This window comes from Lynx rufus, unplaced genomic scaffold (assembly GCF_022079265.1).
Source record: "Lynx rufus isolate CCGP_SWC_20201006 ecotype Redwood Valley unplaced genomic scaffold, mLynRuf1.p SCAF_4, whole genome shotgun sequence".
Classification (NCBI taxonomy): Eukaryota; Metazoa; Chordata; class Mammalia; order Carnivora; family Felidae; genus Lynx; species Lynx rufus.
Genome location: NW_025814856.1, coordinates 33,196,441 through 33,213,301, shown reverse-complemented (window position 1 = coordinate 33,213,301; position 16,861 = coordinate 33,196,441). Strand labels below are relative to the sequence as shown.

At 41.0% G+C, this 16,861-nt stretch overlaps 1 protein-coding gene across 4 annotated transcripts in view; it reads right to left on the bottom strand.

Moving 5' to 3' along the window:
* SLC25A26 (solute carrier family 25 member 26) overlaps nt 1-16,861 on the bottom strand; it is a 139,317-nt gene that overhangs the window by 6,559 nt on the left and 115,897 nt on the right. For 2 of the 4 annotated variants that reach the window (XM_047096198.1, XM_047096197.1), the window contains 2 exons: nt 6,112-6,181; nt 70-134 (listed from right to left, as the gene is read on the bottom strand). In XM_047096198.1, coding sequence (XP_046952154.1) covers nt 70-134; nt 6,112-6,181 — 135 coding nt within the window. The remainder of the gene's footprint in view (nt 1-69; nt 135-6,111; nt 6,182-16,861) is intronic. The other 2 variants (XR_006965161.1, XM_047096196.1) reach the window with 1 other exon arrangement.

The following is a 16,861-nucleotide window of genomic DNA, read 5'->3' as shown; positions in this document are numbered from 1 at the left end:
ACATACACATGAGCCCTGGTGCTAATACACACAAACATCTGCTGTGTCTACGTTACATTTTACACTCACCTTTGCCAACATGATCCTTGTTTTTGCCACATCCAGAGGCGTGGTGACCACAGCTGCAAATCCACCTGTGCGTATAAAAATACCCGGCACGCAAAGGAGGTATTGTTAACTGTGTTACGTGGATGGCAGAACTTGTACTTTCTAATCCCTCGAAGCTCTGCCCAAATCACTTCCTTGTCATTGTGTCCACCTGACTGATTCCAGAAGAGGATGCACGCAGGCAAACTGCACACGCTCCACTGCTTTTGCAGTGACGCTGAACCACACGTAAGAGAGGTGACAGGAGAACGCTCTACACACTCAGGGATAAAAACAAAAGCAAGGCCCCGTAATTCACCTTGCTCATGGGTGCAGCAGCAGACCTACATGTGCACACAGTTGTGTGCCTGTGTTCACACACCCGCCGTCAGTATGAGAGGCTCGCCACTCGCTGCGCTTCTCACGGGGCCCCCACCTTCTACGGAACACTCTTGTTTAATGGGACTCCGAAACGCCTCTATCTTTTCTGGTCTCAGACAAAATGGGCAAACAGAGGTATGCAGATTGCTGTAGGGACTCTCGGAATTAATGGCTAAATTCTTCTGAGTTATAAGAGTAAAGCTTTCTGTATCTCCAGGCCTCAGATAACGGGCCAAGCAGAGTAACGACATTTGTAGCCCTTTCTGCATCCTGTCAGTCGGTGCTGATTCAACAGGCAGTCCTCCTACAGCTTCCTTCCCACCTTCTCTTCCAAGGAATACCATGACTGCCAAACTGATTATTTTAATATCCATATCTGTGGACAGAGGAATTGGAGGATTTTTTTTTTCAACAGAAACCACAGTAGATGATGTCGATATTTTATTAAGAGAAATACAAAGATGTATTTTAAAGCTGAAGAGGCCCTAAGGAGACAGAATTAATAAACACAAAAGGGTTTTCTAAAGATTCAGCTTGCGTGAGCTAGGTGAACAGAGCACATGCATGAAGGATGCTCCAGAAATAGCACCTCTCCCTCTGAATTTTGTGGCATGGGGACAATTGTGAAGGTCATTTGATCTCTGCCAAATATCTTTCTAAACATGTTGCTGAAATAGGATCCTCACGGAACCTCCTCCCTTTGGTAGCATGTATTAGGACAATGACATTTTGAAAGATGTATCCATTTGTGCTTTTATGTTCCGTATTTGATTATCCACAAAGGACACTTATCTGAGGACTGAATATTACCAATTACATCAATATGAGAGTCCCCTTTGCTGTAGCCACTTCTGTGTTACAAACAGGTGAAACACTTTTTTCCAGATTGAAAAGCTGCCTGAAATTTAGGTAGTACTTTAGTAAACTTCAGGCGACCTGTACTGTCCAAACCCCCCACCCGAAATCGACTTCGTTTCCCTCTCTGGCTGCAAGAGTTAGCAGGGCCCAGTCTGAAAGACTCTTTCAGAGTCAGAAAGACCAAGCCTTAAACTAAATCCCTACTCTACTAGCGGACTGGCCTTAGGGACCACACTTACTCTCTAGGTCAAGCACCGGAGACAGGTACTTCTGTCACTGCAACCTCCCGCTATGGGTGGGGAAACTGAAGCTCAGAGAGGTTTTAGAACTCACAGAAGGTTTTACTTAGTGTAGAGCTAAGACCTGAACTTTACTGACTCCAGAATGTGGGCTCACAGCCACTGGGTGCGTGGTAGCCTCGGTTTGCTCGTCTCTAAGACACAGCAGCAGGATCTAGGACTACGTGGGTCTGTGCGAAGTGTCTAGGACAGTGCCTGGTGCACACCCGAGCTCAAAGGAACTGGCTAGGAACTGGGTCTTTTCTGCATGGGAAGAGATAACCTGCGATTTTCCTTCATGTCTCTAGCCCCCCCACACACAGCAGACACTCACAAACGCTTGCTGGGTACCCTGGACAAGGGTCTTATAAACCCAAGATTCCAACCCATCCTCTGAAAGAGAGGAGGGAGGGGAAGCTCTGAGCCAATATTTGTGCTTACTCTGTACCATTGCATGCTGGGCCTGTACTAGGTATGGCCACTAATTATTCTGTTTCATTTGCATGGGTCTTACTATCCCATTTTACAGACAGCTTGCTCAGGGCCACACAGTAGTATGGAGCTGGGACTCAAAGGCACGTGCATCTCAGCTCCACAAGTAGGGCTCTTTCACTACGTAATCAGTCTCGTGTGGTAAGACACTAAATCGCATCCGAGTGTTAAAACTCTGAAGTGCATACACCATTATCCTATTTGAAAATGTTCACAAAGTTTCCTAAACCAACTTCAAAGACCTAAAAGTTGGCAAGGACCTCGCCTGCCCCCTGTCTGACGACTCAAGCTCTCCTGAGTCACTTACACTGAAAACTCCTTGCCTTCTAGTAAATTCAGGTACTGTGTGACAAGCTCGTCTTGGCTGTGAGAAGGTCCCTGCCCCTCGACTTTGGGTGCTTGGTGACATATTCTCAGAGACTGCTGCTTGATACAGGTAATACGAAGAGAAGTCAAAGACAAAAACCAACAATATGCTTAAATGGCTCCTAATTTTACAGCCATGATGGTAGCTGTATTTTGTGCAAATTATTAAACCAATTTTAATGTCTTCAAATGTCAACGACTGCTGTGATACACAGCCCTCACAATATTTCTAATGAGGCTGGAAAGAAGGCCCTGTGAAGATCGTGTAATGGAATGATGGGTCACAACAGGGAGGGCACTGGGGATCTATGCTTTTAGTTAAAATGTAGTTATTTTCTACATTTTACTTAAGGGAACTGTAAACTGCTGGTAATAAATACAAGGAATATGCTAACATATTAGACAGGAAATAATTACTTGGTGCAGCACATCACGCATGAAACCATTTTGTACGGGCTCCACTAGAGTTAGACTTTTAGAGGATGTCGGGCTAACTGCTTTCAGGCACCAGGTTCGGGGGAAACGGGACGTTTACAGTGAAATCACATGTCGCGTGTCCTTGAACAACTGCAGATTCTTTAGCACTCTGGACAAAGGGGCCACCTTCCTCACAACAAGCTGTGAAAGCGGTGGTGGGGACAGGACTGCGCAGGGCCGCCATGCGCTGTCCCTTCCCGGCCGGCCTCCCATCTCCTGATGAGGCTCACAGCAAGAACAGCACGTCCACGCACCTCCTTTGCATATGCTCTCCAAACAAGTGGCCAGACACGGAGGGCTTCGACAACAACAGAAGGGTGTTTCTGTTTAAAGCTGGCGTCATGCCTTCCCATGTCTTACCCAGACAAATCCTTCACCCTATTCTGGGATTTCAAGCCATGGGAAGCTCTCTCTTTCCTTCCCTCCGACCCTGTCTTTCAGTCTCACTCCTTCTCTCTTAGAAAATGTAAGTAGATGTTAATTATGAGAAACTGAACAAAGAACACTAGATTATCAAAACACGTATCACTAGAGTAGCAAATGTCATAATGAGTTAGACTGAATTATGGCTGTATGTTTAGAAGTTAACTTGAAGGGAGGAAGTTGGCAAAGTCCTTTTTTTTCCCCTCGTTTAACCCCTGACCACAAGCCAAGGGAATTTCTGGCATGACAAGCCATCAACACCTCCAATCTCAAGGGACATTTTTGGATATTTGTGCCAAGTAGTTTATACAACAAGCACGGGCACAGAAGAGCGCCAAACATGGGCCAGAGTGGTTCATCCGTGATGATTTAACCAGTTTAAAACCAGAAACGTGCCCAAGGAGGAGTAATCTAATTTCTGACTTACGGGCAAGTCTCACATCACTGCCTTTGTGGCCACGTGAGGCTGGGGAGTCTGAGCACGCAGGCCTGCAAGGGGCGGCCCTGGGCGACCAGGCATTATTCATTCCTCTGTGGTGTGCAATGCACCGTGTCACAACAGACTCCTACGGGGGATCGCTTCTTCACAAGTTACGGTACTTTTTAAATGATGTTTATCTTTCACAAAGTTTTTAAAATAGTAACTGTATCTGTCACAGCACACCAACTGAAATTTCAAAACAAAGAGATATAAACAAAAATACACTCATTTTTGGGAAGAAACACACGTGGATCTGGGAAGAAACACACGTGGATCTACCCTCGGTGGATTTTTGCAGAACCTGACAAACTCCTTCACTTACAGAACCTCAGCAGAAGAAATAAGGCAACTGAATTGGAGGAGTTTTTAAATCCACATGCTATTAGAGATAATTATGTATAGAAACTCTTATCAACATATTATTCTCTCAATGCAGTGGTGAATACGAATCGATGTGATGACAGCTTTTCATTTTCTGGGTATTGGGTGTTTCTACTGCAGTAGAAATAATACCTCTCTCATCAATCAGCTCGGTGTCATAGATCACAAGTACTAATACCCACGTGATCTCACCTAGCCCTGCCGTAATCCCCCCCGCTAAGGCCAGGAGAGGCACGTCTGTAACAGGAAGGGAACTGGGGGCAGAGCTGAGACCTGACAATTCTCTTAAGTCCAGCAAGCTGGCCCACACCAGGTATGTTGCTCCGGCCAAGTCCCTTCCCTGCTTCACAATGAAGCGTCCATCAGTCACCGGAGCACAGGACTGCTGGGCCACACTCCGCCGGGGAGCCCCCAAACTGAAAGGGCCTGGCCGAAAGGATCCTACCGCACCGTGGATGGCTGATAACTAGTTCTTCCCTCCCCACTTCTGACTAATCTAACTGCTTAGCACTCATTACAAAGCATTATTTGGAAAAAGGCATTGTAGTGAATGTAAATTTCCTTACTAGAAACAGTGCATTTGTAAGCAAATCTTTGAATGAGCTACTTCGGAAATGGGACCGGAGAATATACCCTTCTTACTTCAACACGTGGAGGTTTTATGGAAGCGCTAAATTTAAGAAGTGCCCTTCCTTATCCAGGATGACCAAAGTTCCGTAATGCTTACTTTGTCCCCTGGAGGGAGTCAAAAAAAACCCCACACATTTCACTTAAGGACTGGGGAGTAAAGACTCTTGACCTCCGGAAAGTGAATCAAGACCACCTAGTCATTTAACACAGCTAATGACGAAGGGTCATGTGGAAACAATTACCCATCATAATCCATTTGAGGCGGTTTCATGTCTAGAGGTAAGATTCTTATTTTTGATTATCAATTCTACACGTCAAATGGGTCCAATTATTAATAAAGAATCCTATGAAATACATGCTTTCTGTTTTCCTAATCACCACAACCAAAACCCAATCCAACAACCATTACACAAATGGCAAAAGAATCATTTCCTAATAAAGCTGACATCCTAAAACTACTTATCTCTTTACTGGCTACACATCAAAACTAGCAGTTTACGTTTTCTGGCACATCTCCACTTTGCTTTATTTCAACCGTAATTCTAATTCACCTTTATGTGCAACAGCAAGATGCACTTCTCTCTTAGACTGCTAAGCCTATCACTTCTTCAATTGTGTAAAGCACCCGAGTCCTCATTACAGCTTCACTGGAAAATTCACATGACTTAGTGATGGATAACACACTATTATTGCACACTGTCACTTTGCTCTTGGTTTAATGCCTGGAAAACGGCCAGATGTTTAGATCTCCGTATTTTCTCCACAGAGCAGTTGAGCCTTCGGTAAGTTTGCTGAGCAGCCTCGGCCCTCCTGACACTAGTTAATCTGTGGTGCTGTCAAACATGTCACACGAACCGTGAATCATTGCCTTCTGCAGGAATCACTGAAACCCCCAAAGCACTGCTCAAGGCAGACAGCTGCACACTTAGCCCCGCACCCACGGCAAGTCTCTTCCCAGAGAGGACTTTATAAATCATCTTTGAGATAATCCAAGGGCCTGAGTGAAGGCTTTAATAAAGATAAAAAGAGAAAGAAAAATTTGTCGAAAACAAATTGGTTGTCTTTCAAGCAGACACCTTTTTAGCAGGGTTTGTTTCCACCCCGCCCCCGAAGTCACTCTCTTTTCTCAAACAACTAGTGGAACTCTCTTCATCTAAACAATCTGGAATTTCTAAAGAATGCTGTTTTTGCATAGTTAATATTTTCACATTTTTCTCCCCCCTTTGGTCTTTCCCAGTATAATATAATCCCTTGCACCTGCAAAAGCTCCACAGACTGCTGACTGCCAACAATCCACCACGTGATCCTGCCTCCAGGACCAGAGGGCCTGTGTTTAAGGAGAAAGAAAAAGACAAGTTATTAAATATTTGAATTTATCGGACCCTCCCGTGGGTTAGCTCTGGGGATGGGAACTTAAGTGAGAAGCTATTTTGGTGACATTCCTTACTGATGACATAAGCGATTTTCCCAAGGACTTAACTGCATTCTAAAAAAAAAAAAAAAAGTCAAAGAAAAAGGGTGACAGCTACACTTGAGTGCTCAAAGGAAACAATTTTCAGGAAATGTGCATGATCTACACACATTTGTGTATACGAGTACAAATAAAAATAAAGATAGATCTCTAAGACAAGGTAACATTTTAAATATTTCCCCTCTGATTCTCAACATATAAATAACATAATTCACAAATGAGTCCACAGCAGTGTCTGTCTGCCATATTCCTCTGGGTTTTTCTCTCAGTCTTTATCCATACTGCCCATGTCTGCAGGATGTGAATTCTGTTACTTATGCAGGGATTTTAAATTCATCAAAACATTTTTTGCACTTTTCATGAAATAAATTGAAGATTATACAAATAAACACTCATTCCAAGTTTCCAACTAGGCAAAATGATGGCAGAGACATGGTGCCTTGCTCACCAAGAGCTGCTGATCCAGTAGAGACAAGATGCAGTCACATCGGATGGAGAACACACATTGGATGAATCAGGCACTGGTCTCGTCTCTGAACATGTGTTAATACTCCTCACAACAACCTTAACAGTTGGGCCCTGTTACTTACTACCCGCCTTTTACTTATTAGGCTTTCTAACAGCACAGCCTGCATTCTGTTCTTTCTGCTTTTGTTTTACTTTACTGAGTTTTAAGTAGGTATCCAACAAGCTACACATATTTACAGTATGCAACTTGTTTTCTTTCTCTGACACACACATGTGCGCACACACACACTGCCATAATTAGATAGTGAATATGTCCATCACCCCCAAAAGCTTTCTCTGCCATTCCTCTTTCCTGACTTTCCTCGCCACCCCCCTACACAATGTGATGTCGTTCTAGATTAGTTTGCTTTTTCTAGAATTTTATGTAAAGGTAATTGGACATTCATTTTTTTTTAACCTGGATTCTTATCTTCAGAATTTTTGTAAGATTCATCCATGTTATTGTGTACATCAATACTTCGTTCCTGTTTAACTCCTAAATAATATTGCATTATATAGCTACAATAGGTTTCTGCTTACTGAGGCACATTTGGGATTTTTGCAACTGTTAGCTATTATAAATAAAGCCATTATGATGGCTAAAATAAAAGCCATACATTTATATGTATGGCTCTATACAGACACATGCCTTCATTTCTCCTGGGGAAATACTTAGGGGTACAATAGATGGATCTCATTCTAAGAATACGTTTAACATGCTAAGAAACTAGAAAATCACTTTCCAAGTTGCTTGTAGCATTTTACATTCTGACCAGTTCCAATTTCTCCACATCCTTACCCACAGTATTACTAGTACTTTAAAATTTTAACCATTCTAATAGGTGTGTAGAAGTATGTCACTGTAGTCTTAATTCATATTTTCCCAATGACTAATGATGTTGAGCTTCTTTTCATGTACATTTATGCCACCCCTCAATCTCCTTTCGTGAAGTGTCTGTTCAAATGTTTTGCACATTTTCAGTGAATCGTCTGGGTTTTTTAATTACTGAGTTTTGAGAGTTCTTTATGCATTCCAGATAAAAGTCATTTGCAAATATTTTCTCCTAGACCTAGATCACGCTTTGGTGACACATACAAGAAATCTTTGTCTAACTCAGGCCACAAAGATACTTCACCTATGTTTTCTCCTAGAAATGTTTGGTCTTTAGGTTTTACTTTTAGAGCTACCATTCATTTTGAGTTAGTTTTTATGTATGCTGCAAGGTAAGGATTGAGGTTCCTTTGTTATGTTTTTAACCTATGAGTATTTAATTGTTCCAGCAAGAAGACTACCCTTTCTCCAATTAACTAATTTCCCACTTTTTTCAAAAATCTGTTGTCCATTTATGTGTGAGTCTACTTCTAGACTGTATTCTGCTCCAATCTATAGATCTATTTTAACACCAACTGGATACTACCTTTACTACTACAGGTGTTCAGTAAATCTTGAGATCATGGAATACTCTCCAGTATTGTTCTTTTTCAAAATTGTTCTTATTATTCCAGGTTCTTTACATTTCCATATGAATTTGAGAATCAGCTTATCAATTTCTACAAAACAGTCTGCTGAGATTTGGACCTGAATTGCATTAAATATACAGATCATTTTGGAGAATGGAGGTATTGGTAAAAGTGAGTTTCTGACCCATAAATATTTATGGCATATCTCTCCATTTACTTACGTCTCCATTATTTTCTCTCAAAAGTGTTTTTATAATTTTCAGTGTATATGTTTTGGACTTGTATTTTGAGGTTTATCCCCAAGTATCCGTAAGTATTTAATATTTTGACACTCTTGTAAATGGTACTGCCTTAGGAACTTCAGCTTCTGATTGCTGCTAAAATGTAGAAATATAATTGATTTTTATGTAGTGATTTTGTATACTGCCACCTTGCTAAATTTATCCATTCTAATAGCTTCTCTGTAGATTTCCTCAAATTTTCTACATCCATTATTGTATCATCTGTGAATAAACATAATTTCACTTCTTCTTTCCAATATGGATTACTGCCTTCTATTTCTTTTTCTTGCCTTAATGCACTGGGTAGGAACTCTAACCTACTGGTATGCAATTCAGTAATGATGACAAATATTAGAAGAAAGATTTCTTGAATATATTTATTAAAATAATTAGAATAATATAAATGACCAAGTGATGGTGGCATGACATTTTTAGAGACAATCAAATATATCACAATTGAAAGAAAAACACCAAAGTTGGTACTAATTTCCTACTCTCAATATTTCCCCAGTGATGTTATATCTAGAATATTGAGAAGGCTGCTACAGAAATGGGGAAGATGCCATATAAATAAATAAAGACATATATGGCCCTATTTGGTCAATTTCAACAATTTTTATGTGTGATTTATGCTTTTTCTTTTATGCTCTGGATCCCTTTCATTCAGTAATCCCCCACCCCTACCAACCATCCAGCTGTTCACCATACCTATGAATATATATATGTTTTTTAGACTCCACATGAAAGAGATCATACATACAAGGATGCCTGGGTGGCTCAGTCACTTATGCATCTGACTTTGGCTGAGGTCATGATCTCACAGTTCGTGAATTCAAGCCCCACATTGGGGTCTCTGTGGACAGCTCAGAGCCTGGAGCCTGCTTCAGATTCTGTCTCTCCCTTTCTCTCTGCCCCTCCCCTGCTCACACTCTCTCTCTCTCTCAAAAATAAACATTAAAAAGAGAGAGAGAGATCATGCAGTATTTGTCTTTCTCATATTTATTTCGCTTAGCATACTTCCCTGAAGGTCCATACATGCTGTCACAAATTGCAAGATTTCATACTTTTTGATGGCTGAATGATACTCCATTGTGTGTATGTATATCCTAATTTCTTTATCCATTCACCTGTCAGTGGATGCTTAGAGTGTTTCCTATCTTTACTATAATAAACAATGCTGCACTGAACACAGGGATGTAGGTATCTTTTCAAGTTGGTGTTTTTACTTCCTTAATGTAAGTACCCAGAAGTGGGATTGCTGGATGACATGGCAGTTCTATTTTTATTTTTTTGAGACATCTCCATACAGTTTTCTACAGGAGCTGCACCAATTTACGTTCCCAACAACAGTGCACAAGGGCTCCCTTTTTTCCACATCCTTGCCAACACTTGTTATTTCTTATCTTTTTGATGACAGCCACTCTGACAGGTGTAAGGTGATATCTCATTGTGGTTCTTTCATTTCCATGAAGATTAGTATTAGTGATGCTGAACACCTTTTCGTGTACCTGTTGGTCATGTATGTCTTCTTTGGAAAAATGTCTATTCAGATCTTTCACCCATTTTTAAATCAAATGGTTTGTTTGCTGTTGAGCTTTATGAATTGTTTATGTATTTTGATACTAGCCCCTTAACAGATATGATTTGCAAATAATTTCTCCTATTCAGTAGGTTGCCTATGTCCTCTGCTTGCAGAATCTTTTTAGTTTGATGTAATCCCGCTTGTTTACATTTGCCTTTATTGCTTTTGCTTTTGGGGTCAGATTCAAAAAACCACTGCCAAGATCTATGTCAAAGGAGCTTACATTTTCTTCTAGGAGTCTTATGGTTTCAGGACTTATGTTCAAGTCCTTAATCCATTTTGAGTTCATTTTTGGGTATGATTTAAGAAAGTGGTCCAGTTTCATTCCTGTGCATGTGGCTAACCAGTTTTCCCAGCACCATTTATTGAAGACACTGTCCTTGCCCCATTGTATATTCTTGCCTTCTTTGTCATAAATTACACACACACACACACACACACACACACACACACACACACACACACACACAGGTTTTATGCCAATATCTTGTTGTTTTAATTACTATAGCTTTGTAATATAGTCTGAAATCAGCTAACAACTTTTAAGTCACATGCTTAAGTATGCAAATTACTTAATTAAATATATAACAACGTGTGGTATCGGAGGGCTCCCAACATTTCCTTCTGCTTAATGAGAATGATTACTTAAAAAGTGTATTTATTAAATTCACTAGCCTAAGGGCACAGCAGCCAAATACATTTTTGTAAACTTCTGATGGAAACAGAGAAGCTAAAAAATATTTTATCACACGTAGCTTTCTGAAGATAGCCTTGCCACTGAGTGTAGTACTTGGTACTTTTCTAGTACATGCTTTAATGTTTGCGAATATCTCTGTGCTTCTGTGGAAAGCATTATTTTCTCCATAATTCATACAAGCACTGGTGGCACCAGAAGAAACCAAAAAAGAACATTATCTTTTTTTTTTTTCATTTCTAATGTTCACTTATTTTTGAGACAGAGACAGACCGTGAGCAGGGGAGGGGCAGAGAGAGAGAGAGACAACAGAATCCAAAGCAGGCTCCAGGCTCTGAGCTGTCAGCACACAGCCCGACACAGGGCTTGACCTCACAAACTGCGAGATCATGACCTGAGCTGAAGTCAGACGCTTAACCGACTGAGCCAGCCAGGCACCCCTATTATCTTTTTACTGTAGAGGTGGAAGAATGAGCATTTTATCAGGCAAAAGCCAGTTTTAACACCATGACTTAATTTGCTGACTTTTTAGAACAGGAAAATTAAACATAAACTGGACTTTAGTGATGACTGAAGGTCATCCTCAATTAATCTACTGGTATCTTCAAGAGCTCCAAAGAGCAGAAGTTTACTCCAAACAAACTGAAAATACACTAATAATGCTGACTTTATAACCAGTAATAAAGGACAAATAATAAGATGTGAATTACAGGTCATACAGAAGAAGGAAAAAAACCAAAAATGTTATGTAATTCATAAATTCAACATTTACGGAGTAGCTACTGGCTATCAGGCACTTTTTTCAAAGGAAAACAGAAGAGTGGTCCCTAGGTCTAATATTTGACAGGGGCACGGTGTGGGCAGAAAAGGGTTCTAAGAGAGAGAAGGCAGGTGATGGAGAAGGCTTCACAGAAGTGCCTGCTCTAATCTAGGAGGAAAAAAAATTGTGTTGGGGCAGCGGGGGGGGAGGGGGGGCACTTGCCCAAAATAGACTCAGATGGCTGAAGACACAATTTAAAAATAGAATCTCCACAGATAAGCATAATTTTCCATTATCACCTGGCCAGAATAATTTAGTCTAAGAACATATAAAGAAATCATTTTGTATTTGAAAAAAAAAAGTCTCTAGAACCAGAGGGTTTAGAATCCAGTGAGAAGTTTCAGTGGCAGACACAGAACAGGACAGAAAGAACAATTACAAACACTTGCATGGAACTTGTTTACGCTCCACGCACTGAGAACTTTACATACATGAACTCTCGTTAACTCCAACTCTTCTGAGGGATGTGCCTTTTTATCCTCATTTTACAGACAAGGAAGTTGAGGCTCAGAGAAGTTAAGTAACTAGCCAACGTTTAAACAGACAACAGCAGAACTGGAACGGGTGAGACATTCTGGTACAGAATAGAAAGAAGAGGCCTTGAACCTGCAAGTTAGAGCTGTCTGGACAACAGAAGGGTATTTGTAAGACACCTTACTTCCACATACAGACCATAATTTTTTCCGAATGCTATTCAAACACCCAAGCGAATGAACAAACTCTGTCACTGCCCAAAACAACTTGCTTTACATAAGAGGAGTGCATTTTTTTTTCATGAGGAATTGTCTCAAAAGAAAAAAAAAAACAACAACAAAACTTTGGAAAATACTGAGACCAAGCTAAAAAGATCAATTTATGTACAAATGTTTCACTTGGGAACTACTTTAAAATTCCTAAGCACCACCACCACTAGTAACAACAAAAACCTGACTGGTAGAAAGTACTGCATATGAATTACCAAAGTACTGTGAAATGACAAATTTGTTCATCATGTGCAGGGACGACAAGGTTGAGATCCACAAAAAACTGGCTGGGAAGACAGGAAAGGTTAGTCAGTGGAAACGTAAATATTATTGCTAGTGACTTCTCAATAATTTGAGTAGACTGGAAAATGGAATAAAAACAGTGCAGGCAACAGTAGGAATGATTACTGGTGACAAGAGTAGTTGCCACTTGCTGAGCACCTAGCATGTTCCAGGAGCTATGCTAAAGATTTTATATTATTTAGTTTTAGAAAATGTTATGATCTGCAAACACAGGTATGGGGGCGGCGCTAAATGACTGTAAGGAATTGGCCAAAGGTCAGAGAGACAGTAAGCAAGACAGCTGAAGCTGGTTGGTGGCTCCCCGCAAAGCCATGTGTCTTGTAGACAAGATAATATATATGCATCATTGTAAGATTCCTCACTACCATACACAGCTCACCTTCTAATACATTACAATATGTAAGTTATTAAAATATTGTGATGTCTGTACAAGTTGTTCAAATAATGTGGGTTTGTAATGGAGGATTTTTTTTAAGGACCTATCTGAACACCAAAACATTTAAATTGCCATAATTTTTCAACCTAAGTAAGTACTTCCATCTCCATGGAGGTCTAATGGTTACCGTGCAGGCAGATAAATGACTAGGGAGTGTAGGCATGAGGGCAGAAAGTGAGCCCAAATGTGAAAAACCATAGTATTGGGAATCTCACTCCTATGATAGAGGATGCGTACGAAAATAAGTAAAACTAAAAAAGCAGATGGCATCCTTTACCTAATATTGGCTTATTTATCCCAATTCAATGTCCTGTTTCTTTTTCAAATAAAAACTGAAATCTTCAGATGAACCCATGCATATTTGTTACCATTTCAGGTCAATGAGAAATTTCAAGTGGAAGTAATGAGACAGGCAGAAATTACTCTTAATGTTGCTTACATGGTTGTTTCCTGATTAGGAAGGTAAGTGACAACAGGTAGGCATGTTCATGGCAGAACTACAAGATTCTACATAAGAGCAAAACATCTCCTTTGCTCACTATTTTCCTCACAGCTGCCTGGAGTCTGGTTCACAGCTTAGTGTCTATAACTTTTCTTAAGTTTCCATAACATAGCTTGATTACAAAATATTTCCAAGAGCTTAGATACTTCACTTCGAAGAAATTTTACCCTTACAGAAAAGTTGCAAAAATAATATGGTTCCCATATACCGTTCACCCAGCTTCCCCTAATGTTGACATCTTAAATGACTATAGTACAACGAAATACAGGAGATTAAAGTAGGTACAATACTACTCACATACAGACTTCGAATTTCATCATTCATACTGTTTATAAAGATATGCCATTTTTAACATGAGCTTTTTTATTTTTTATTATTTTATTTTTTTATTTTTGAAGGGGAGAGAGAGAGAGAGAGAGAGAGAGAGAGAACGAACGAGCAGGGGAGGAGCAGAGAGAGAGGGAGACAGAATCCGAAGCAGGATCCAGGCTCTGAGCGGTCACCACAGAGCCTGATGCGGGGCTCGAACTCACTAACTGTGAAATCATGACCTGAGCTGAAGTCAGAGGCTTAACCGACTGAGCCACCCAGGCGCCCCTAACATGAGCTTTTTTAAAATTAACATTATTTCTATCATCCATTAGGATATCACGAGGAATCCTGAATACCTATTGGTAGCACAAGAAAACAAGTAGGTCATCTTACTTTCCCAAGCAATTCTTCACTCACGGCTCAAGGCCTATGACAGGAAGAGCAGCATGACGTAATTTGGCTTTCCCAAGCATTCCCCACCCCCCCCACCCCCACCCCCCCCCCCCCCCCGTCACTAACCCCAGAGTAACAGCTACTAGCGTGAGTATTCATTCAAAGGATAGAAAGCAAACACCAAGTTCAGTGCTATTAAACGGCTAGGAGGGCAGGCCTGGGTCAGGTGTTTTCTATTAGAGCATAATAGCATGAAGCATGAAGAGAAGGCTTTGTTTTTCACTTCAAAAGACCCACCCGAATGTACACTATTGTCCTATAAATGAGTAACAAATCGAAAAAAGTGTTCTGGCTTTAGTGCAGGAAAACTCCCAGTTTGGGACCTCAGCTGTCATACTCGAAAGTAGTTACGCAGCTTCCAGTACTGCAGGCTTATGAAACTTTGCCAATGCTTTTGGGGGTACAAGGATAGGCACGCGTACAGGATTATCTCCTTGAGTCCACATTAATAACCTCAGGTGACAATTTATTTAGACGAAACAAAAGACAATCCTCTGTGCAGGCCTTAGTGTTGTGAGTCCACCACCAGAATGTTGTGGCGACAGTAGAGATGCGCTAACGCTCTCCAGACTGTAGCTGATAGGGCCACTGTGGAACATACACTTTAAAAAACAAAGCAACAGCTGCTCAAAATGTTATTATCCAATTAAAATTTTTTTAACATTTATTTATTTTTGAGAGACAGGGCATGAGCGGGGGAGGGGCAGAGAGAGAGAAGGAGACACAGAAGCTGAAGCAGGCTCCAGGCTCTGAGCTGTCAGCACAGAGCCTGATGCGGGGCTCAAACCCACAAACTGGGAGATCATGACCTGAGCCGAAGTCGGATGCTCAACTGACTGAGCCACCCAGGCACCCTGTTATTATCCAATTAAATGAATCATCTCTCTGTAAGTAGTCATATACCAACATGTCTTCGAAAGAGATCTCCAAAGCAAAGTTTTAAACCGAAAACATTACTAAATACAATTGAGACCACAGTCAAGCTCTCACTTCTGCCATACTATGGCTCTGGCAACATCATCAAATGGCTACAGTAGTTTTCCTAACTGAAGGTGGATGTACCTAACTGATGATTAGGAATCATTTATAATACACAGGTTAATTATAGCTATAATGGCGGCTGCATGGAAACAATTCACAGATGTGTCAAAGCACCAACTTTGTGTGGGCTGGTATGTTAACTCGTTTTTGGTGAAACTGTTATTTGGTTCGTTGGGATACTGAGATACTTGACTTCTAGACAAGTTAAGGTGGTGAAGATACAAAGAATCTGTAACAAAGTCTTTAATGAATGACTGTGTTGGTAATTAAAGGTAATAAATAACTCATTTATTATTCTTGAGCAAAATCAAGATGGGCTCAAATGCTGAGTTGCTTAGTAATATTGAGGTTTTATAGTTAAAAAGTATTAGCGGCTAAGTTTTACTAGAGAGGCATTTCTTCTGATTGGGTGCTCTCGGAGTTTTCTGGCTCTGGATGTCTTGTCAGTTTTGGGTAGGGAAAAGGGGTCCTGTTCTGTTAACAATATCTAGACATATCACTGAGTAACAGTTAAAATAAAACAAATTACGGTAACTCATGCTCATGATATTGACTGGGAGTCAACAAAAACAGGTATGATTATTTTTAATAATTCTGCCTGCAAACGCACACCTGGCTTACTATATTTAAGGAACAATATTTTTGAAAGATTTTTATGGGTGAAATGAAAGAACGGAGGGACTGCACTGCTAAGCCCCATGTAGCTGGAAACAAATATACTGGCAAACCTCCTTCCTCAACAGCACCAGAAAAATATACACAGTAAGGAGTCACTGTTTTCACTGACCTTCATGAGCAGTCTCATCTCACCCCTAACTCTCTAGGAGAGAGACCTCACTGCTTTCCCCACAGGCCCTGCCCTGTTCCTTACAGAAGGCTGGCAAATGCCTGCTCCCTAGATGAAAAGCGACAACCTAGTGTTTGATAACCTCACCTCTGTGTAAAGAGCAGGGGAAGACAAGAACTGGCCAAACATCACAATCCCAAGTTTTCATTCTTGGCCCAGCAGAGAACCACATAGACCGGGAACGGCAAACAGTTTCCACCTCCAGGACTCCCAATTGACGGAGGTGGACAAGGCTTTCCGGCGAGCTGTTATGTGGGTCAAAGGTTCTGTTTAGGGTCAGCTGGACTCAGGGCTCTGATCAACGGGGCACGGCCGCCGAGAGAGACACCGGAGCGGCAGCAACGTCATCCCAGTGCATACTGAAGCCAGACAGACTAAACAAACACCAAAAATGCTCGCAAATAACCAGAGAGCAAATTTAAAAAACAAAAACAAAGCTCCCTCCTTTTTTCTCATTTTTCAAAGGAGGCTTCATGTGAACCTAGACATGGGTCCTCTGAAGTCAACTACTGGCAAGGTATATAAACTCCCAAGAAACTGGAATCATTATAGGC